At 31.1% G+C, this 24187-nt stretch overlaps 3 protein-coding genes across 4 annotated transcripts; 2 read left to right on the forward strand and 1 right to left on the reverse strand.

Annotated features, from left to right (window-relative positions):
• Nucleotides 1-169: 169 nt before the first annotated feature.
• On the reverse strand, nucleotides 170-14513 carry LOC111427362 (Anaplastic lymphoma kinase). The gene is made up of 17 exons (XM_023062475.2): nucleotides 14054-14513; nucleotides 12695-13302; nucleotides 7467-7668; nucleotides 6984-7408; nucleotides 6791-6921; nucleotides 6374-6734; nucleotides 6153-6315; nucleotides 5803-6097; nucleotides 5455-5600; nucleotides 4931-5388; nucleotides 4772-4873; nucleotides 4529-4724; nucleotides 3903-4188; nucleotides 3428-3848; nucleotides 3169-3377; nucleotides 2917-3117; nucleotides 170-2867 (listed from the first exon to the last, which is right to left on the reverse strand). Exons 2-17 carry the CDS (start codon nucleotides 13200-13202, stop codon nucleotides 2562-2564), a joined length of 4410 nt encoding a protein of 1469 aa, XP_022918243.1. The 5' UTR covers nucleotides 13203-13302; nucleotides 14054-14513; the 3' UTR covers nucleotides 170-2561.
• LOC111427364 (inactive peptidyl-prolyl cis-trans isomerase shutdown) lies at nucleotides 8153-9951 on the forward strand. Its single transcript, XM_023062478.2, has 2 exons — nucleotides 8153-8342; nucleotides 8589-9951. Exons 1-2 carry the CDS (start codon nucleotides 8281-8283, stop codon nucleotides 9865-9867), a joined length of 1341 nt encoding a protein of 446 aa, XP_022918246.2. The 5' UTR covers nucleotides 8153-8280; the 3' UTR covers nucleotides 9868-9951.
• A 2282-nt stretch (nucleotides 14514-16795) lies between the features above and the next one.
• Nucleotides 16796-22538, forward strand: LOC111427363 (glycerol kinase 3-like). 2 transcript variants are annotated; one of them, XM_023062476.2, is made up of 13 exons: nucleotides 16796-16919; nucleotides 16992-17069; nucleotides 17242-17500; nucleotides 17671-17885; nucleotides 17941-18153; nucleotides 18559-18669; nucleotides 19950-20049; nucleotides 20136-20292; nucleotides 20347-20552; nucleotides 20605-20742; nucleotides 20815-20898; nucleotides 21004-21039; nucleotides 22221-22538. In XM_023062476.2, exons 2-13 carry the CDS (start codon nucleotides 16995-16997, stop codon nucleotides 22328-22330), a joined length of 1704 nt encoding a protein of 567 aa, XP_022918244.1. In that variant the 5' UTR covers nucleotides 16796-16919; nucleotides 16992-16994; the 3' UTR covers nucleotides 22331-22538. The 2 variants fall into 2 exon arrangements, with proteins under 2 accessions (XP_022918244.1, XP_022918245.1); XM_023062477.2 differs by lacking the exon at nucleotides 21004-21039.
• The last annotated feature ends 1649 nt before the right edge of the window (nucleotides 22539-24187 follow it).

Here is a 24187-nt window from a genome sequence, read left to right on the forward strand (position 1 = left end):
AGTTTAACAGTTATCTATCCAAGATGTTAACGTCACCGATTAAAATGACGTCTTTTCTGACTAATAAGTTATATTTTTACTTTGACTCACCTCGGAAATGTTAACAAAAAAAAAACTGTTAGGATTACTAATTGGATTTTTAATTGGTTGGTTTTATGATAAGATAAAACATTTTGTAACACATATATATTTTGTCTAATATAATACACATACAGTATGTTATATATATTTTGAAAATCTCGATCCAAAACACATTTAACAAACTCTATCATCATATTACATTCGTTTTTTTTATTATTTTCTTCGAGGAAAAAACGGGTCCTCAAAACATGTAATATCAAATAATTTCCAAATCATCGTAACTTCTACACATTCACCTACACATCTTCAATTTCCAAGTTTCAAACGCGTCCTCTCGAGATATGCATGTTTTGTAGACACCGTTTCCAACGGAAATCGATGGAATATATTCCACGTTATAAGTGATTCCATAGTAGTACATACATATATGATATATACATCCTTAAAGGTACTTAAAGCATTATTGTATTCCGTTATAACTTATACTATGTGTTGTGGATCCACAGAAAAGTTAAACGATTTTCGTTTTGGTAATAATAATTATTACCGTAATAAAAATTAAAATAAAAACTCAGCACCTAATTATTTAATTTGTACGTCTTTTTGTGTTTTTTCTTCTATTCAAAAATCAAAAAAAAATTGGTAATAATAAAGAAATAATTAAAGAACTACATATGATGGATACGATAATCCTCGTGGTAAATTTATGTAGTTAATCCATTTAGTTTTACTACATAAATTTGCAAATGGGATTCTAAAAACTATTTAAGTTAATAAATTCCTTAACATTAAACAATGTATGAGCGCAATCTTTTATTTATATTCTCATTTAAATCGGTGTGCAATAATTATATTAATAAGACGAATCTTGAGCGTTTTCAATACAAATTCTTAACGCATTTTATTGTCCTTGATGCAGGCATTAAAGCAAACCAAAATGTAATAATAAGATCATTTTATAAATCCAGCTTAAATTTAAGTTTTTTTTTTGCAATGAGAAACTTGAGCAAAATATGTTAAGTGATTCGTTAGTATCCATCATACCAATTCGCAAACGCATAGAGATCTTTTGTATAATATGTATATGTTTGTTTAAAATAGGATTTTTATTATCGTTTTTTTTTTTAACCACAACCTTTAAACTTAGTAAATATTTGTAAAAATCACTAATTAAAACAGTTTTCTTTCTTGTATAACACAACCATAGGTTTCTTAGAAATAGTGTCATGACAGCCCTACTTTTTTAGTTATAATTTTTTGTTTCATTTTATTTTTATGGTTAAATTAACATTTCAAAAATTAATTTTTTTTCAACAAAAATAAATCACTTAATAATATTTTCTTAATATGTACATAATTATTCTTTATCAATAATAAAGCATGTTCTAACACCCTGTATAATTAAATAAAAATTACGTTACCTAAGTGCATAGACCTAACGTGTTACATTTTTGTATTTTTTTCTTGTTTAGCACATGCACTACTAAAACTATATTATACTTCACGTTTCTTTCTTTTTTTTATGTTTATCAATTTTTTTAATTAATGGACAGATATCTACGTTTATAGAAAAAAATATGATCTCAATCATGCGTCTTCTCTCTCTCCTCCTTTGAAAAGTCATTTATAAAATGGGGCATACGTTAAACTATCGTACTGTTTAAGTTTTTTAATACGTGTTTCGTGTGATATAACGATTTATGGGTGGGTAAACAGTTACTTATGGTGAATGATATAGAATTTGTATTTTTTTTTCATTTACATACGAAGTTAGGCTAGGTTTATATCAGATTAGTTGCATGCAATTTAACACAATCCATAGTTCACAACTCAATGGCATTAGTTTACATTAAACCAAACAATCGTTTGAGATAAATTGCATCAAAAAATGTCAGATTCACACCATTGCGAAACATCGTCGGTTAGATTTTCTTTTTTATTTAATTAAAGGAGAAATTTAAAACTTTATCTTTTCCGGCTACGATTAGAATTACTTTTCTATCGGTATTGTTAAAGAAAGAATGTTCATTTTTAGATCCAAATTTGTCTTAATTTCGTCATTAAATAATAATGTTATCATAAAATGAATGAGACAATAAAAACGATTAATGTACATAAGAATGAGCCATCATTTAAATTCATAAATTAAGTTTTTCTGATGAAACTGAAGAAAAAAGATATATTTAGTATTTGATATGTACGAGATCATTTTTTTAATAATAAATTAAAACTTATCAATTTATAAAATGTTGTCTTTTTCAATTTATTGTCAAATATTAATTTTTCAATTAATCTAAAACAATTAAAAGTATAAAAATGCCTTTTTTCATCGCTTTATAATTATCCGGCTCATTCTTTAATACAATTCTTAATAAACGTTTTAAATTTTTCGATCAAAATCTTAACTAAACCGATTCATTATAACATTCCACAACGGAATTACCACATATCTTTAACGATATACAGCCAATACGAGGATCTTAACAACTAATTTCGGATTCGTTCGCAAACTTATTTGCGTTATACAAATATGCGTTCGAATTCGAATAAGAACCGTTCGCGATGACTCCGTTATTACCTGTACCTGTAATGTTTGTGTATTTTTTGTTTTGTCCAATCGGTGCCGTTTGTTTAATTAAAGCACCGGCATCTAACGATAAACCGGATATTAACGAATTGTTTGTCGAATCAGTTTTCGATCCGTTATTATTTGGATTAATCGAATTTGATAATTGTTTAACGACACCATTCTGATTTGTATCTGTTACAACCAATTGATCACAATTCTAAAAAGAAAGATTTAGAAAAGAAATTTTTGGAAAATAAGGATTTTACCTCGTCGTCTATTTCTGCTTGATTCGTTACTAAATCTTGAATAAGCGGTTGGGTCGATTTTGAATGGGACATGTTAAATGATGTTTCCCATCTTTCTGGTACTCCAGGTAAGAGTTTATCCATCGAAGATGTTGATCCACTTGCCGTATCAGATCTTAAAGTATCATTTGGAATGAGGTAGTCTATGGTTCCTTGTGGTACCTAGAAACGCGTTTATTTTAATTTATTCTAATTATTCCAAGATACGTTTACCTGTAAACAATTATCACCATCGCTGTTATTTGGTCGCATGACAGTTGCATCTCGTTCATTTGATGGTGGTCTGCTAAATATTGGTAAAGCTTTTCCAACAACTGCAGGATCTTGCGCACAATAATCTAACCGTTCTAAGATAAGTGCAAATGTAGGCCGTTGATCAGTTATAGGATGCCAGCATTGAGTCATTATAGCGTATACTGGGTCTGAAATTTTTTTATTTTAAATCAAAATATGTTATTAAAAAAATAATAACCTGGGCAATTAATTGGCGATTCTAATCTTCCCCCACTAGTAACTAATTGCATCACATCACGATTTGTACACCCTGTATATGGCATATACCCCAAAGACATAATCTCCCAAAGTAAAACGCCGAAAGACCAAACATCCGTTTTTGTTGTAAATATACCATCTAAGAATGCTTCAGGCGGCATCCATTTTATGGGTAACATTGCTTTACCACCTTTTCGATAATAATCAGACCGATAAATGTCCCTTGACATTCCAAAATCGGCTATTTTCACGACACGACCCGGTCCTTTTGTTGTTAACAAACAATTCCTTGCGGCTATATCTCTATGAATAAATCTATTTTCCTCCAAATATCTACATCCTTTCGCAATATCGATTGCGATTAAAATTAAATCTTTCATTGTTAATGGGCTACTTCGGTCCTAAAATATAAAACAAGAATAAGTAAATAAAAAATAAGTATTAATAAGACTTACAGGTTTTGGTCGTGATTCACGTAAAAAGTTCTTGAGATCCCCTCCAGCTAATAACTCTAATACTATGAATCTTGGGTGTTTATCAAAACAAACACCAATAAAATAAACGATATTGGGATGATTAAATTTCGACATTATTAACGCTTCCATTAGAAAATCCATTTCCGCTTGATTTGTTGACATTTCCGGGAGAGTTTTTACCGCTACCGGCATTTCAACAGCATCACCCGATCTTTGCCTATAAAATCCTTGATACACTTCGCCAAAAGCACCTTGCCCTAAAGCCCTAAAAATAAAAATTACATTATAAATAATACACTTTGTATAATTAAATAAAGAAATTTAATTTTAAGATAATCAATCTTATAAAATGCTTACCTTCGAATTAATTATAATTTTTAAATTGTTAGTTATAACTAGAGAAAAAATTGTTTGTTTTTTTTTACTATAAAAACTAAAACAAATAAAATGTATAAAAAATAAAATGCAACAACATAAAATGTATAAAACAAAATAAAACACAAAAATTTTAAGAGAATAATGCATCTTTTATTACATAAAAAAATCTAAACAATTCAAACACAAAAAAAATCAAAAAGAAATAATTATATGTGATATTTACTTACTTAACAAGTCTTAATTGATTCCTTGGTATGTCTTTGAGGTCTTTTAAAGTATAAACGATACCGCCAAATTCGTAATTGGGGTTGTATTCGGTCATCATACTTTCAGATGCGACGCGTAGCCGATTTAATTGTAAATCGGCACCGCTGAGACCTTTTCTTCGAAAAACGCTGGTTGCGCGGTGTTGATAACGATTATCTAAAGAAATTAATTAATAAAAATAAGTTAATTTCTAAAACACTTACATAAAAGGAAACATAAAATTCCCATCATAGCTGTTAATATTAAAACACCCCCAGTTAAAGCTGGAACAGTCCAAGATGGAAATACATCGTCTTGTTGAACAGCTAAAAAAGTATGATTAATTATTAAGAGATTATTCAATATAATGCAATTTATTTTACATAAACATTCTTTTCCATCTGGTCCTAATTTCCAAGGCGGTGGACAAATACAAGCCACTTCGGATTGTTGCGCATCCAAAGGTAAACACCGATAATAACAACCACATCCTGATATGGCGGGGAGAATTAAAATTTCTCCTTGGCCTATATGATGACCAGGAATGACGTCCGAAAAATTTGTTAAAGGTCGACTCGTGTCATAAAAAGAATAACCCCCTTCGCCTCCACCACTGCGTTCACGAGAATTTTCGGACCAAGAATTTCCACCTGAATATCCTCCACCTCCACCCCCTGCAGTACAACCACCTCCGCCTCCACCGAATCCGCCAGCACCTTTTCCGTCAGTCGAATTGTAACAAGCTTTTCCTCCTAGACCTCCTTTTGTAATTGCTTGACCCATTATATCCGTTTCTAATTGACCGTGGTATATTCTCCAACCACCTCCTGCACCTGGAGATCTAAAAATGAAAAAATTTAAAATTCAACTTGACCCCTGCGATAATTTTTATTTTGAAGTTACTCACTTCACTCCGTTCATTTCTCCTGAGTATTGTTTTCTTGTTATATTAATTCCTTGTCCGTGTTGCGTTCCTGTATCAAAAAATCTTAAGCCTAAACCACCACCACCAGCAGCAACAGCAATAGGAACCCATTGTTTATCATTGCTAATCTATTAATAAACAATAAAGATTAAATTAATTAATCAAAAAGAAAATTAAAATAAATTTTACTAGGAAAAAGTTATCTATAGAAATAATATGGAGTATACATTTGGATCAATAGGAAGGATACAACAAAAGAGAGGATTAAGAGTAATACATGTCGCCCTAGATATTAAAGGATTGTGGTGTAATGTTACTGTTAGTACTAACCACAAACAAAGATGTTGCACCTCCACCACCCCCACCACCATCCAACACTTCCATATGTAACAAATCTTTGATTGTACTATTTTCAATTCTATTATGGATTACAACAGATTGACAAGAAGAAGGTGTATCACCATGATAATTTAAACTTTTTACGCAAGCGCTTGTTCCCTCTTGACCAACAGCCATATACAATTCTTGACCTTTACCCAGTTCCAAAATAACCCGCACCATCGCCCCACGTGATGATCCCATTCCTCCCCCTCCTTTACCACCACCAGCTCCATATAAAAGAAACCTAAATAATTAACTCATTAAATTAAAAAAAAAAAACTAATCGAAAGTTAGTTTACGTATAATAGCCTGCACTTGGAACTGTCCATTTTTGAACACCTCTCAAAAGTGAATCATCATCATACATTTTTACTGCAACATCTGTATCTTGATAAGCTTCGTTACATTGTTCGTTACTAGGTCCATATCGCCCCGTTTGTCCACAAGTTGTAATTGTGTAATCTAAAAATATTTCATTGAAAGCTACATATTTATATATAAAACAGATAAAAAACAATACATGTTTTATTAACGAAATCAGGATGTGGTTCCTTGTCTATTAAATAATCAATGTCTGGATTATAATAATTATACCCATTTAGTTCAATAGCTGGAATATTTAATCCAAAACATTCTGGACTTAACGATAAATCGTCAAGTGCTATATCACGTAAATAACGAAGACCAGTACGAACATCAAATTGGAAATAATATCTATAATTAACTGTTGGTAATGTAACAACTTGTTGAACCCACGGTTCTTTAAAAGAATTAAAACTCCAAAAAATATCTCTTGTTTTATTTTCCGTTGGGCGTAACTCAATTAATTGTAAAGCTAAACCACTTTTATGTGGTCCTGATTGATGTACAGAAAATCGGATCTAAAATTTATTGATGCTTTTAATATCAATGAGATATAAATGATTTTTTTAATTACTGTGCAAGAATTGTAGTATCTCGATGATGAGTTTCCATGTACTTTTGGTGGTGGGTTGAAAATAACGCTACGTAAGGTTGCTATTCTTGCAAAAGTTCGATCATCAGTTGACATAACATGAAGATATTTGCCTTAAAATCAAAATAAATTCTCACATTAAAATCAATTGGTTATAATTATTTGTTTATGTTACCTGTAGAATTACCATATGTATGATCATCAATAGGTCCTGTTAAATTTGTACCACGTTCTCCATGATGTCTTCTCCATTGAAATGTACCATTTGAGTCCTCACTAATCCATCCACAAGAATCTTCTTCGAAAGTACAACGAGCACCAAATGGTACTTTATCACAATTTTGTTTTTCATCATCACCATGTTTACAATCTGGGGTGATATCACACACTCTTGTATTATTAATACAAATATTTGTATCATTGCATCTGTATTCTTGCCATGAACATGGAATTGTGCTCTCATTTCGAACGCATTTAAGCAATTTGATATTATCAAATGCTACTAAAGATCGTCTCAAAGTACTTTGTGGCGAGTGTACTTCTAAAATTATACTAAAGGGTTGGTTCACTTTTCCTATTGTTCTTTCAATCTTTTTCCATCTATTACAAAATAATATGTTATTATAATTACTTTAAAAAATAAAGAAAAGATATGTACCTTCCTGAATCTTCACCTGCAATCTCATTTGCAATAATTTGAGTTTTGTTTACATGGTGTAAAACGATCCTAACAATTCCATTTCGCATAGCTTCCTGGTAAATTTGTAGTTGAACATGACATCCTTCCTCACTTGGATTGAATTGTGGACTTGTTACATGTACTCTTGTATCGGATGGTAAACGAAGTAAAAGATAATGTCCTATATTAAAAGAAAATTTAAATGTATATGTTATTTAATAAATTAAGATATATAAGAATTATCAATTTGTTGAGTTTTATTAAGTAAATTAAAAAGTATATTTTAAAAAAATTATTATAACCTCAATTTTTGAACAGATTCATTTAGTGCAAGGTTTATAGAACATAAGGTTACCTCATTCCCTATGCCTCTGTAGTATCGATTATTACCCCGCAAATTGACGTCACTGGTTCGATACAGTCAGAATAAAAGATAGCCTATACATGTGCCTATACGTGACAACACGATGCGAGGTTTAAATATTTTATATAGACTGTACCACAGTATAGGTGGTGTTGTGTTGTTCATAGAACCAGCTACGTCACTGACCCACCTTGCCTCTCAGAGGAGGAGAATCGGTATTGGGTAACCTTATGTTCTATAGACCTTGCATTTAGTGCGACTTTATTTATCCGCTAGGTGGCGTTCTGAGTAGTATCGAAACTCGAAACCGCCCGCCATCTATGGCTTCCGCCTTCAATCGATTAAAAGTGTTTCTTGAAATAACTAAATAACCTCATAATTTTAACGAAAATTAGTATTTTTTGAGTTATATTATTAAAGTAAGGAGAAATGGATCAAGCGGAGGACGCAGCAGAAAGTATTGTTCGATTGAAATCCGGAATTAATCTAGGGTAAGCATATTTTAGGTTATGTTACTTCACAAGGTTATAATAAATAAATCTAAATTCTTTAAAAAATATATACATGGTTAAATAAAATCATTATGTATTACCATTAAAATGTTTTTTTAATTATTTTAAACGTTTTTTGCGTTAATATTTTTATTATTTTTTTATTAAAGTTAACACCCTCAAATTTGAGGTTAACTTTGAACTGTCATTAAACAAATTTTATATTTTATTATACTTTTTTTTAAGGAAATTAGTCTCCGATGCCGGTACAACATTTGAAATAGATTTAAGTGATGTTCAAGAAAACTTTGAATCTATGTCCACAGAAAACCCTGCCAACTTACTTAATTATTCAAATTTAGATTGTTTGGGTCTTAGTGATGAGGATACTTACAATGATGAACCATTTACACAACTTGCTAAAAAAATGGAAGATTTACTACCTGATGGTAAAATAAAAAAGCGAATTTTAAGGCAAGGAGTAGGAGAAATTGTCACTGAAAATGCTTCCATAACATGTGATTACAACGCTTTTTTTGAATACAATCCTGAACCTTTTGATTCAACATACGCGTTTCATAGATCTTTTCGGTTTCAACTAGGCGCAGGTCTTGTTCTACCCGGTTTAGAACTTGCGGTTAAATCAATGAAAATGAATGAAAAATCTCAATTTTTAATACATCCCGATTATGCGTATGGTTCTATGGGATGTTTGGATAGAATCCCTGAAAATGCCACGATTTTATTTGAAATTGAATTAAGAAATTATATAAATTTAGGTGAGGCGGAAACTGTTGAAGAAGCTGGAGAAGAAGACAGTTTTGAAAAAAATTACCAACGCGCTGAAGCTTTACATTTAAAAGGGAATGATTTCTATAAAAGAGATCTGTATCGTCAAGCTATTAAACAATATAACATGGCAATTTGTAAACTGGAACATTCCCGATTAAATGATTATGAAGATCAAAAAAAACAACAATCTTTACTATTAAAATTGTACACAAATTTAGTTGTTGTGTATACAAAGAACCAAAAGGCACGTAAAGCTTGCCAAGCAGCAAATGATTTAACATATATAGTAAAAGGAACATCTTTAAAAATTCCGGTTAAAGTTCATTATAATCATGCACGGGCTTTAATAATGTTGGATAATTTCAGTGAAGCTGAAAAAAAATTAAAACTTGCCCATCGTTTAGAACCGAATAGCAGCGAAATTGCCGCCGAATTTGTCAAATTAGAAAAGTTAAAGAAACAAAGCCTCGAACGGGAGAAATTAATTTGTAAGGCTTTAATTGGTAGTTCTAAAGAAAGCGACAAACCCGTTTTAACCGAAGAATTTAAAAGCGAAATTCAGAAAACCTTGACTGCATTAGTTGATGATCCCGATTGGTTACAGTATAAATTAAATGATGGTATGTCAGAAGAAGAACATGAATATGTTCGAAATGAAGCGCTAAAAAGAAGTCTTAAATTTCGACAAGATGAAAAGCATTTTTATGTTTATAAGCCAGAGATAAATAAGTAATCTCTTTTTTTTTCTATGTTATATAAAAGTGTATTCATTTATATTCAGTTATAAGAAATAAGAATAAATCGCTCAGTTTTTAAATGATCATTTTTTTGAAACTGATCCTAATATACCGTTTTTGCTCCTATTATGAGTTTAAGAGGTTTCTCTTCATCAGTCCTTTCCTTAAACTTGATTACAAAAACATTAGAATATAAAGGGGGAAATTAACAATATTTTTGAAAACTGAGATATTTCAGAAACCAAAAAGAAATTCAAAATTTCCGAAACCATCCACTTATATTTCAAGGGGGAAACGGTTTGACTTGTTGATTCACACTTTTGACGTTTACCCCTGCACTCACACGAATACCTCCCCAAAAATGTGCTCGTGCCACAGAAAGAGTTTTTATTTTTAATCAAAGATATCAAATAAAATAATCAAAGATTTGAAGCAACTGGATCGGTAGAGAACAAGAAAAGGTATGCTAATAAGGTAGTAGATGAACTGGCGGAGATGGAAGTAATTAGAAATTTTACCATGGAGCCAACCATTTCTTTGCGTCAGGTTGCAGCATCCACCGGACTTTCTTACTACACAAAGTGACAAATCTGCATAAATTTAGTCCTTACAAGGTGCAGATATTGCAAGAACTTAGCGAGGGCGATTACGACCGACGACTAGAATTTTGCGAAACTATGACTGAAATCGTCATTGCGAATCCAAATTTAGTAAAAAACATTTGCTTTAGTGACGAGTACACTTTTTACTTAAATGGACATGTGAACAAGCATAATGTACCATATTGGAGCTACTAAAATCCCCATATGACAAGAGAGAAACATAGCCAGAGACCACAAAAGATTAATGTTTGGGCAGGAATACTAGGTGATTCAATAGTTGGACTGTTTCATTAATGAATACTGGAAGGCTGGATGCTCCGGAGCGGGAATTTCGCTAGGGTCGTATTGCATGACTGCTCAAGCCGAAATAACTGCTATAAACATAGCAGCAAATGCGATAATCCACTCCAAAAAAGTAGGCAGAAACGTAATCTGCACTGATAGCTATGCTGGCGGTTGGTAGACATTAAACTACATCATCGTTGGTGAAGTCCTGTCGGCAATCACTCGAGGAGGCAAACGTATACACCAATGTCACGATAAAGTGGCGAAAAGGACCATCAGAATTAAATTATGCGGACAGGTAGGCGAAACGGGCGGCTAACAAGTCACCGATCTCCCCTGAACCGTTTGTACTACTAGCTGTTAATACATTATCAAAGTTAATAAACTCCATCTCCCAGCGAGCTTTTTGCGATAGATGGGATGAGACAGCAGTAGGTAGGTGTCTTTGCAAAGAAAATTGCTCTACCCTGACCGGAAGAGATCTACTCAGTTTCTAGGAAAATCAAAAACTGACTCGAGGCTTCTCACCCACTTCCTGACCGGACGCTGCAGGTTTCGTAAGCACATGTTCTACATAAAGCTGGCGAATACATCCCTCTATAGAGGGTGTGAAATGGAAAACGGGACGGTAAGTCATATTTTTTGTGACTGTCCCAACCTCGCGTACTTAAGAGAATCCACTTTTGGAGTACCATGGCTCCAAATTTCGGATATAAGGAACATACCTTTCTGTTCTATATAACGTTCATGAAAAGATTGGGCTGGTTTTCTAACCCTTGAATGAACAGTAATTGTGGGGATGTACAAAGTGCCCGCTGGGGCCTAAGTGCTGTGAAGAAACTCACCCCCACAATAGCAACAACAGATCATATCACACCTGTTCTTTTACGATGAGGCTTGGAAGGTTTTATACAGTATCTGGCGGGAATTTGTTTAGGGTTGTTAGGATGTTATGGTTAACATCTTGTATGATCCTCTACCTCTTAAGAGACTATGTGATCGCTACATTAGTGAGGATTTAGATTATCAATAGTCCAACTTGGTATTTGTAGGTATTGACAGAGCATAATGCTGACACAGGATGGCTAACTTAGATTTATACATCTATAATTAACGGCTTCTAGGCCCCTTTTGAGGTCAAGTACAATTTTGATAAACTTCCATCGATTCGGCAAGGCTGAATTTTTAATACTTAAATTAGTCATCATTGCCAAAGGCCAATTAAACATAGCCAATGAACAAAACACACGGATAGTAAACACTTCGAAAACTCTTCCAGGAGTATTCATATCTTGTAGCATTCCCATTAGACCGAAACTCAGAATCTATTAACGAATTTCCAAAGCTTTAAAAGGTAATCCCTTACGTCGCGTCGTAGAATGCGTGTGCAACTTGTTGACGTTAATCAATATCATTTAATAGTTACGAAAATCCTAAGGATGAAACAGCTGGTTGAGAATAATGTTCATAACAGATATATTCAACACAATACGCTGATTGCATAAAAATATCTGAACCCTTTTTAACACCATCGACTTGTTTTGATTCATCATGTTTAATAAAACAGATTTGTATACAAAGTTGTTGAAGAACATAACGTTATTTTTGAATTGATTTCATGTGTTTTAGCTTAATCTAAAATACAATTTTAAAATCTTTTTATAACTCAAAAGATAAGTTATTGAATAACCAACGTGAATATTTTATTATACACACAACCTATAGTATCTGAGGCGTTCATTCCATTAGCGGCAATTACATCAAGACATGGAGTGTTATGTTCAGTCGTCTGAATGCGGATATGGTCCATTTCCGTAATATTAAGTTAATGTTCAACGTCTACTGCATAATTTAAAGTGACTCCTATGAATAACAACTTAATCGAACGGTTTTGAAAATATGTTATTTGTTAGAGTAAAACTATTTTGATACTTACCGTCAACGTTATTGTCAGCGTCCATCAATGGTCCAGTTTCATTATTAAGAAGATTTCCGGACGAAGCGACCACAAATACATTTGCAATGTCTGACGTCCACGACCAACGACAGTCAATTTCGAAATTACACTCGGTTCCCAAGTGAACATTCTGCGTCCTCAACGGATTGGTCAGTTCGATCAATTTTCTTAAATTTTTATTATCAGGCCTTGTCTTTAAAATACCCACAGGAGGATATGGTCTTGATATCGCGTTATCCGTATCGTTTTTCTTTCCCAACATTTTATCGGCGAGCAACCGTTTGCGTACATTCGCGAAATGATCAGGTTTCTGGGCGGCTCTTTTTTGTAATATATGGTAATATGACAATTTCCTTAGCGTTTGTGTATGTTCGATTTGTTTCGTTACATTTAATTTTTCATCGACTAAATCTTTATAACATTTCACGAATTGACCATAAATGAAACACAACACCATGAGCAAGATAATATTTTGTGGTAACGCCATAGTATGGTGGTTTTTTTTTTGAATCGTTGTTTAGTGATGAATGATTTTCCAGGGCATTTTTAAATATGCACTTCGCGCATGCGAAGATTTCTATAATTATCTGGAAAAAATAAATACTTGTTATTTATGGAGTTTTACATTTTTAGACTTTTATTCCATAAAAACTAATTATCACTTGTAACTCATAAATTTAATCATGGACTGATTAAAAATGAATATATTTTAATAATTTAATGTTCTTAAAACCTGTACCATAACATTCAAATCAAGATTTAATACAGCTGTAAATTACACACACTTAATTTATTTTAGAGTATGGTTTATTTATAGTATCGAATATAGGCATAACATTTCCGTTAGAAGTTAAACCAATATCATATTTTATTGCTAAAATGAGAAACTTATTATTCTCATTCATTTGGCTTATCCTTTCAAGTAATTTCCTCGATTACTTAATTTCCGCGGTACCTGAACGATTTAGGAAATGGGAATCTTCCAATAACTATGACCTTTTCCTCTCTTTCAAATCATACTTTATATACGAAATATTAAAAAACAAGTTTATTAGTAAACATAAGAAATTCATCATTAAATTTATCGTGGACAAACTGTTGTCATTGTGACGCGTCTTGTAAATAAAAAGATGAAAATAATAGTTTTCGCGGTTCTAAATGCGTTCATTGGATTCGTTCCAGGAACCACAGAGACGATGATGTTTCGTCGTTTTCCTCAATTCGTTCTGTTATATTTAAATTTATATAATTTTCTTGAAGGATCATCGAAACCTTTCGCCCTTTTACCTACATCTTTTTTTTTCAATCTACACCCATCTCAACACCTACACTACTCACCTTAAAATTGTCCGGGCGCACTTAAATTGATTAAAAATTCACATCGTCAACGCGAAATCGTCATTGTCCGCCGTTTTAATGGTCAAACTGCGAGATGTATCAACATGTTCTATACCACACTTTAGAAAAGCTCGCCCGGGGTAGCTTTTCACCAGAAAGATTCAACCCCGTACAAGAACGTCACTGCGGGAACATCAACCAAGGAAAACATTTCTTTTACAACACCTTTTAAAAATTTCACGTTAAACGTATGTTTATATTTGATAGTAAATTGTTCAATGTCTTTTACCCGAAAACCACGAAATAATATTCAGTGTGGACGTCGTCGTCTGTGCTTTAGGACGCTTTTTGGTACGGAAAAGGGATACACGTATGGGCGGCAATGTATCCTGGAAAAGGATGCCCAGTGCCTATATCGATTTTGCCGGCGTCGCGGGATGAATAGTACTCGGAGAGATAGGCGAGAGGAGTCGCTGAAACTTAGCGCCATCTAACGGGATGCTGTGTCGTCATACCGCGACGGACGTCGACGCCTCTACTTTAGACGCAGGATGTCGTCAAAAATGACCTTTAACAAAAATCAAATAAAAATCATTAGTCTTTCAAGTACTTCCAAGAACTTGTTAATTTTAATTGGTTATTTTCTCGGTATTTTTTATTCATTATAAACTTGTATTTGATATCTCTTGTTTTAGTATAATTATTTGTTGTTTAGAGAAAATAAAACTGTTTGAAAAAAAGTCCCAAAAACATCTCAACAAAATTTTCAGTCTTCAAAAATACTTGAAATCTGAATATTTCACCAGTGTTGCTATTGAGAAGTTCAGAACGTGAGAACAAATCTGACATTTTCGTTACTATGTTGGATTTTTTTAAGACACTGTCGTTGAAAAAACTTGTAACTTTACAGGAACGCCTCAAACTGGTTTGCAATAAAGACTACAATGTGGCATAATCACTACAATGTTCTTTCTGAAGAAGGGTAAAACATGAAAACCAATCTGACTGATGTTTTCGTTACTATGGACGACGTTGGATATTTCTTTAGAAATACTGCAAAATCGCGTCAATGGTCTTTCTGAAAAACTTAGAAACATGAAAAGGTATGTACTTGACATTTCCATCACCTTATCGCATTTTCCTTTAGAAATACTTCGATAATGTCGCTGAAGAACCTTGTAACTTAGTAGAAATACCTCAAACTTCATTTCTATAAAAACTGCAATGTGGCAAAATTACAACAAGATTCTTCCTGAAGAAAGTAGAACCATAAAAACTAATCTGACTGACATTTTCGTTACTATATTGCTTTTTTCTTTAGAAATACTTCAAATTTGTTTCCAATGAGGACTACAATCTAGCAAAATCACGACAATGCTCTTTTTGGAAAACTCAGAAACACGAAAAGGAATGTAACTGATATTTCTTTCACTAAATCGCATTTTTCTTTAGAAATATTCGATAATGTCGCTTAAGAACCTTGTAGCTTAGTAGAAATACCTCAAACTTCATTCCCATAAAGACTGCAATATGACTTAATTACTACAAGGTCCTTTCTGAAGAAACATGAATTAATCTGACTGACATTTTCGTTACTATGTGCATTTTTCTTTAGAAATACCTCGAGAATGTAGTTGAAAACAACTTGTAACTTAATAGAAACCTTTAAAAACTAATTTTCAATTAAGACTTTAGTATGACAAAATCACCACAATGTTGTTTCTGAAGCAAGAAATATAGAAACTAATACAACTGACATTTCAGTTACTATGTTGCATTATTTTTTGGAAACACTTCCAATCTGGTTCTGAAGAAAATTGCGGTAGGACAGACTCACTACAACATTATTTCTGAAGAATACTGAAACATTGAAACTAATCTAACTGATACTTGGGTTATAATACTGCATTCAACTTTACAAATACTTTGATAATGTCGTTCGAAAAAGTTGTAACTAAGTAGATACAATTCAGACTTGCTTCCAAAGAAGACGATAAAATAACAGAATCAATACTGTGTCATAAATACTTTAGTCATGCTTGCAAAGAAGACGATAATATGGCTGAATCAATACAATCATATCTGAAGACTTACTTAATTTGTATTAACTTGTTTCATATCCGACTACAACACCAAATCAAACTGTTTTAACTGCCATTTCGTGAATTCTGGTTTCAAATCTCCAGATTAGTAAAGTAATTGGTCATTCTCAGTGTATTGTTCTTAACAAGTTGAAATTAGGGATGATTCAGGAGAATGGGGTTATTATAAGAATATAGGAATACAATTTTTCCTCCTATTCTAAACTAGGTAAACTATTCTTTCTAAACCAGTTGTTTAGACACCTCCTATTTAATGAAATATCTATTAAAATTAAATGTATATTGTTTAAGATGAGTTCCAGAACTAAACGTTATTTTTAAAATGCTGTATTAATAGATTTTTACAAATACCAAGAATTCTAAACAAACCGACATTGTCATAACATACATATTTTTTCATATTAATATCATTTTAAGATTTTTATGATTACTTTATTACTTTTTTATTTCTTTATTTTTCAGTTACTCAAAATCAAAAATAATTTTAGTAAATTTATATTTTTCAGTGACATTGTTAAACTTGATTGAATCCTGCCATCTATTTATCACATATTATACTAAAACCAGTCGGTATAGTAGGTGAAATGCACGGATAAACAATGATCACTCAATAAAATAAGACTTTAACACAAAAAAAAAGAAGAAATGATACAAATTGCGATAGTTAGAAAAGGAGAATCAATTTTATCAGGCACGAATACATTATTGTAACTATCATTGATTGTTAAGTGTCTTATCGGAAATCGAGATAAGGTTATGTTACGGTAGGTTATTGCAGTTTGCAAACGAGACTTGTGCATTTAATATATTGATCGCTTTGACTACTTATTATTTAGAAAATGCCACCTGTTCGTGGAAGATTTGGGCCATTAGTTGGATCAATTGATGAAGGAACGTCGAGTACACGATTTTTGGTATGTTTAAATAACTCTGTTTAAGTTTTATATCTGATAAACGTAAATACATTAAATATTACAATTTGTTTTAAATCAAAACATGTTTATCAAATCTTTATTGAGTTCATAAATTAAAATAAACACAAAATACTATATTAAAATAATAATAAATAAACTATTTTATTTGTAGGTATTTGCTGCTAAAACTGCCGAAGTATTAACCTACCACCAAGTTTCAATTCCACAAATTACCGTCAAAGAAGGATGGGTGGAACAAGACCCAGAATTGATTTTACATTCAGTTATCGAAACGATCAATGTAACATGTGATAATTTGATGAAATTAGATATTAGTCCTGAAGATATTGTAGCTACAGGAATAACGAATCAACGTGAAACCACCGTTTTATGGGACTCAAAAAGTGGGAAACCACTTTATAATGCTTTAGGTAAATAGCTTTATTTTAACCTTGGTTTCTTTTTTATTTGTCTATTATGTAAGTGTTTGTTTTGTAATAGATGATGTTTTATAGCATAATAAATTTAATCTATATAACTTTGTTTTTAATTTATATCTATAAATTTTGTATTTTTATTTGATATAATTATTTTTTTTTAGTATGGCTTGATATGAGAACTGCTTCCACTGTTGATAAAATTCTTCTTAATGGAAAAAGAAACAAAAATTTTCTTAAAAATGTCTGTGGATTACCAGTGAGCACTTATTTTAGTGCATTAAAAATATGTTGGCTTGTTGATAATGTGGAAGAAGTAAGATTAGCTATTAAAGAAAATAGATGTTTATTTGGTACAATAGATTCTTGGTTAATATGGGTGGGTTTTTATCTTAATTAAACTTTATTTTTTTGTAATTCTTAATTTTTAAAAGAATTTAACTGGCGGTGTAAATGGAGGTTTACACATCACCGATGTTACAAACGCTTCTCGGACAATGTTAATGAATATACAAACATTAAAATGGGACCCACAATTATGTAAAATATTTGACATTCCAATGAGCATACTTCCTGAGATAAAGAGTTCTTCAGAAATATATGGTTATCTAACTCAATCATTTTTAAAGGGCATTCCAATATCTGGAGTAAGTAATTGAAAACAAAAACATCAATCACAAAGTTATTTCATCTGAACAAAAAATATAACTTTGATAAGATAAAATCTAGTTTTAAAAGGTGTGTCCATCAATTTTATTGTTTTTTTTTGTTATCATAACCTATGTTGGAATTAATCTTAGATAAGATCAAAAATTTTTAATCAAGTTCCAAAGATTACCTCATTGAGACTGTTCTATATTAAGTTACCAATTACTCATGTTTATACACATTGAAATTAGAATGAGCCAGGTGTACAAAGTTTGGCACAACTTTATGTTTTAAGAATTTTAAAGGTCAATGAGAAATATGTGGATCATAGTTTAATTATTTATTTTAAAATGATATCAATAATGACAATAAAAACATTTTATATTTCTTTCTTTAATTTTTAGTGTTTGGGTGATCAACAAGCAGCTTTGGTTGGGCAAATGTGCTTTCACCAAGGACAGGCTAAAAGTACTTATGGAACGGGTTGTTTTCTTTTATATAATACAGGAACAGCAGTAAGCTTAAAATTGAATAAATTTAAGCATTTTTTTTTTATTTAACCTTCCATTACATGCGCTTATACAATGGAAAGACCGTTTTTCAAAAAATCGTTAGATTATGTAAAAATGGAAGGATTAGTAACATTTTCAGATCCTAAAATTGTTTAATTTTTGGAATAACTAATATTAAAATTTAAAATCCCATCTATAAAAGCTCGCTTAAGATCAAGAAGACACAAACGTGCATCGTTCGGATCTCTTCTTCTAGCGCATAAGATTCTCGTGGCATCTCACCTTTTATTGATTTTTATTTCAACCAACCGCGTGCGAAACGACGGTGACATCTCCAAAGTTTTTTCAAATTTTGTTTTTGGAAAAACTAGTCAAGTCCAGTTTGAAAAATAAAAAATTATAGAACTCTTCAATTAAAAACTATGGAATATTTATTACACGCGCTGGACGCAATTGCCGATAGAAACGATCGGCGGGCAAAAGATGACGTTATTTAAAGTTATTATGACCTATTATTCGAATTTTATTATTTATTAAAACTAGAACTAACACTAGACATGGAACTAGAAACTTTTGTGCGTCTCTTAAGATGGCTAAACCCAAAAATATAGTTTGATGGTAGATAGTAGATATACAGGGTGTTTCTAAATTGATACGAAAGATTTCACGGGGTGATTTTTCAGCAAAAATTAAAGGGTGTTTCATATAACTTTTTGTTCAAAACCCCTTCTCCTCCAAGTTATAGCCCTCTAAAGTTAAGGGAAAAAATCTGCAACTTTCTTATCTTTTGATATTTTACAACTAACAAATTGTTAATTTGATCACAAAAAATAAAATAATGCTGAGATCAATTTGACATAACATCATTTCTTTGACTAATAATAACCAATCAATAATTCACGTAAGCCTCTGTATTATTTTATTTCTTTATGATGAAACTAACAATTTTAGGAGAAAATGTCAAGAGACAAAAAAGTTGCGCATTGAATCCCTCTACAACACAAGAACACTATCACTAGAACTAACACAAGACCTAGAACTAGAATCATTCGGGTTTAGCCGTCTTTAAAGACGTGCGGCTAAATCCGAATGTTTCTAGTACTCGGTCTAGTGATAGTTCTTGTATTACACTATCACTAGAACTAACACAAGACTTAGAACTAGAATCATTCGGGTTTAGCCGTCTTGAGAGACGTGCGGTATAGTTAAATATGAAATAGAATGAAGTTTTCTATAAAATAATTCTTATTGAGTGTTTATCTAAAATATCTTTTATTTCATAGATTGTGCAATCAAGTCATGGTTTATTGACGACAGTTGGATATCAATTAGGTCGTGATGAACCACCTGTTTATGCTTTAGAAGGATCAATCGCAATTGCAGGTTATTTATAGTAAAATACGATTATTTAATTAACTTATTAAGTTAAATTCATAACTTAAGTATTTAATTATTTTTTTTAAATAAAGGTGTTGCAATGCAATGGATAAGAGATAATTTAGGAGTAATTGGAAATGTATCAGAATCAACGAAAATTGCCCAATCTGTTGGAGAAGTAGGTGAAGTTTACTTTGTACCAGCTTTTTCAGGCTTATACGCTCCATATTGGAGAAAAGACGCTCGGGGGTATCAAAATCTGTTTTAAATAATTATTTAATTTTACTATAAACATTTTTTTAGTGTAATATGTGGCCTAACCGAGGAAACAAAACCGGGTCATATCGTAAGAGGTGCTTTGGAATCTGTGGCTTTTCAAGTTCGCGATATCCTTGAAGCTATGGCTTTAGATTGTGGATACCCACTGCAAAAATTGTTAGTAGACGGAGGAATGACAGCAAATAACTTTTTAATGCAAATTCAAGCAGATTATTGCGGAATTCCTGTTGGTAATTTGAAATCAATATGTTAATTTCAAAAAAACAATTTTTTTTGTGTCAGTACGTCCATTAATGGCAGAAACGACGTCTCTTGGAGCGGCTATTGCAGCTGGTCATGCAAAAGGGGTTGAAGTGTGGGATTTAGAAAATGTCCAAGCAGTTCCTAGCGACACCTTTGTACCAGCTATTACAGAAGATCGTACGTTAACTTTAATCATATTTATAATTAAAACTAAACTATGTAATATTTATATTTAATTTTAATTTTTAGAGAGAGATATTCGATATTCAAGGTGGAAGATGGCAATAGCTCGAGGTTTAGATTGGGTGGATGATCGAGATAATGAAGATACAGGTAAGAAATTAAAATACTATTCAAAGTACTAAAAAGAAAATGATTAATTAAAAAAAAAATATATTATTATGATCTGTGTATAATAAAACTTTCTGATGGCTGTAGGCCTACCTTCTATCTCAAAATTTGAGGATGAGTGTGGTAAGTGAAATAAGCATGGTTAGCATAGTTGCTTTAAATTAATAATTAAAATTATTTCGTGGTATATTCAAGATCTATTTGAGTTGTATTAGCATGTTTTTTTTTTGTAACTTTAAGATTCATATTGATTGGAATTGTTTTATTTTTGTTTTTGTGTCTTTATAAATGTATAAAAAATCAACTTTGATTTGTATTGAGTTTTCTTAGATTTGTTACTGTATCATTAGATTTAATTTAATTAACAAAGAAAGGTTATAGCATGTATAACTTAAAGATATTTGGGTGTTTCATTTATAATAAGTAAATGTTTCAAAAATAAGGTGTTCAACGAAAAATAAACACAATAAGTTAATTTAACAAATACAACGTTGGCAGAAGATACAAAGTATGTTTCTATTCTCAGCTGATAATGTTTTATATTTTGCCAAAACTACATAAATTTTAGAAAATCTTTGAACATACCAGAAAATCACCAAGAACTATTTGAAAATGTAGTTTGCGTGGCAGTGCTACACGTCATATGGGAGTCAGGCCATTCTGGCAGGTAGAGTACTTTGTTTGACACAACCTAACGGTATGTTCAAACAGAGCGTGGCAGAAACACGTGGCGTTTGCAGGACACAATTCTGCCACACGCAAGTTTGGACATACCAGAAAATGTTTGAACGCCGCGCACTTACTAATAATGTACGTGAGCTTTAGGTAAATTGAGGCATGCCGCGCGCGAAGACTTCTAATCACCCTGCAATGTTTGGACACACTCTAACAGCTGGGATACATCTTTTTCCATCTACTCATTCACTTTTCTTCTTTTTTCGATCGCTTCATACAGTTTCTTGATTTTGAATATACTTTTTCACAAAGTTTTTCTTCCTTCTTTATGACGACTTTGAATCTATTATTCATCACTTGCTGTATCCATCTAGCTCTCCTACACACTAACACTAGTTAGACTGGGTGAAAAATGTAGTTTGGAAATTATTAATTTGGTGACAATTACTCCGAATTACGTTTATGTTTTGAAAAATAAGTGATATTTGAGAACTGATGAGATTTTCGTTAAGGACTTTATTTTTGAAACAATCACTTTAGTTTATGATTTAACTTAAAATACTTAAGTACAATTATTAATGAAAACACTTGTATGAATTTGATTCTAAAATATATTTGATTTTTTATAGATCAAGATGAGAATACAAAGTTCAATACGCTATCTGCAGGTTTATTTATGGTTTCCTCTTTTGCACTTCTCGTCTTAGCGAGTTCTGTCGCAAAAAATGCTGCTGCATAGCTTTAATTTATCGGCATTTTTCTTTTATATATAAAATTTAATTTGGTGTACGGTAACAGTACTTATTATTTATAAATGGCGTCTTATTTATGTGCTATAATTTAGTAAATCAATCGAAATGCAGATTAAAGTAAAATTATAAATACGAAATGTACTTATTGTATCTATTTTTATTTTATTGTACTTATTAAATACTAATAATAACAAACATGTTTGTTTTTATAATCCTTAACATTATTTAAGTAAACAATTTATACAATTGGGAAACGATCCATTTCTTCATATTCAATTACAATCGGTTCACGAGCACAAAGAGCGTTGAAAATGTTACCTATATTATCCCAAACGTTAAATTCCAAGCGTTTATGATAAATCATCCCGCATATTGATAACAAACAAATAAGAAGTAACAATACCGTGATTGTTCCTTAAATCAATGTATATTATTATAATAGAAAAGAATTATTTTTAATAATTATTACATACCTAAAATTACCACAGCAACCATCATCATATTAAAAAACATAAACTTTAAATTAAATTACGCATGAATTTGATATTGTGAAGTTGACTTTGACATTTCTTAACATATTAATAGTTTACTAGATTCCTGATTTTAGTTTTTTAGTAAAATTTTTTTTTTATCTTAAAACTTTAAAGTATCATGTTCCAATTTCCAAATGTTATATCTATATTCACCTCTTGATTTACATAAATCATTCATATCAAAATGAATTCTACTATAACCAAACATAAAATTAATATTCCTTAAATTATTAATACACCAACAAGATAAATTATTCCCTTTTAAATAAAAATTAGAAAAATTGTTAAATGTATTCAAATTAAATTCGAGACAAGAAACGTAATTATAACATAAATTTAAATAACCAACGTCATAAAATTGTGAAAGAAATTTGATCGGAATATGATACAACTCATTTCTTTGTAATTCAATGTAGTCTATGTACTTAATATGATTAAAAGTATTTTCATGAATCGTGGATATTTTATTATTTGTAAGAGATATCCTGTAATAATGTAACGGTTTTAAATTTTTTAAACATGTCTCATCTATTGATGTAATAGAGTTATTAGAAAAGTTTAATATGTACAATGAAAAGTTGTTTGTAAACCAATTACCGTTTATAAAAGTTAATAAATTTGAGCTTAAATCAATTAATTCTAAGTTAAGCATATTATCGAATGCGTTAGATTCAATAATTTCTATTTTATTATTGTTTAGCCATAAATATTTAATCGGAATATGATTAAACATGTTTTCAAAAATTTTAGGGATAACGTTTGATGTTACTTTTACTGAAACTAAATTAGGAACGTTTCGTATAAAACCAGGCATTAAATTTTTCGTCGAATTCACTATTTTCAATTTTAATAGTTCACTAAAATCCTTAAAACTTTCTGAATCGATAACTGTATAATTTTTATCGACGACGTTTATCTCGCATATTTCATCATTAAGAATTTTCGTCGCATTACTTGTAAAAATCACTTGGTTTTTATCACATAAAATCGCTTGATAGTACACCACTTGATTTTCTAGTAATTCTGTTCGATTATTTTTACTAATTTGTATCGAAAACAATATAATTATTAAAATATATAAAATCTGTGTATTATTTTGTAACATTTTCATTCAAACTAACACCACTTCAATTTCATAATTGATAACCTTTTAATCTTTTTATTTTCGTTTACTTTTGAACAACTTTTTTAAGTCTTAAAGAAAGACGAACTTGAAAATGATAAAAAACGAACACGAATAATAAAACGTAATCCTTATTTTATGTTTAGATTAAGAATAAACTTACCTGATAATGGATTGTGCTGCGGAGT

The sequence above is a fragment of the Onthophagus taurus genome, chromosome 2 (assembly GCF_036711975.1).
Source record: "Onthophagus taurus isolate NC chromosome 2, IU_Otau_3.0, whole genome shotgun sequence".
In the NCBI taxonomy this organism is placed as follows: Eukaryota; Metazoa; Arthropoda; class Insecta; order Coleoptera; family Scarabaeidae; genus Onthophagus; species Onthophagus taurus.

Coding starts and splice junctions, on each gene's coding strand:
- LOC111427364 (XM_023062478.2), top strand. CDS start 8,281: ATGGATCAAGCGGAGGACGCAGCAGAAAGTATTGTTCGATTGAAATCC. Junction 8,343..8,588: donor AAATCCGGAATTAATCTAGG/GTAAGCATATTT, acceptor CTTTTTTTTAAG/GAAATTAGTCTCCGATGCCG.
- LOC111427362 (XM_023062475.2), bottom strand. CDS start 13,202: ATGGCGTTACCACAAAATATTATCTTGCTCATGGTGTTGTGTTTCATT. Junction 5,601..5,802: donor GTGCAACATCTTTGTTTGTG/GTTAGTACTAAC, acceptor GTTTATTAATAG/ATTAGCAATGATAAACAATG. Junction 4,189..4,528: donor AATCAATTAAGACTTGTTAA/GTAAGTAAATAT, acceptor TTTTATTTTTAG/GGCTTTAGGGCAAGGTGCTT.
- LOC111427363 (XM_023062476.2), top strand. CDS start 16,995: ATGCCACCTGTTCGTGGAAGATTTGGGCCATTAGTTGGATCAATTGAT. Junction 20,553..20,604: donor TTATTGCGGAATTCCTGTTG/GTAATTTGAAAT, acceptor TTTTTGTGTCAG/TACGTCCATTAATGGCAGAA. Junction 20,899..21,003: donor TCGAGATAATGAAGATACAG/GTAAGAAATTAA, acceptor TGATGGCTGTAG/GCCTACCTTCTATCTCAAAA.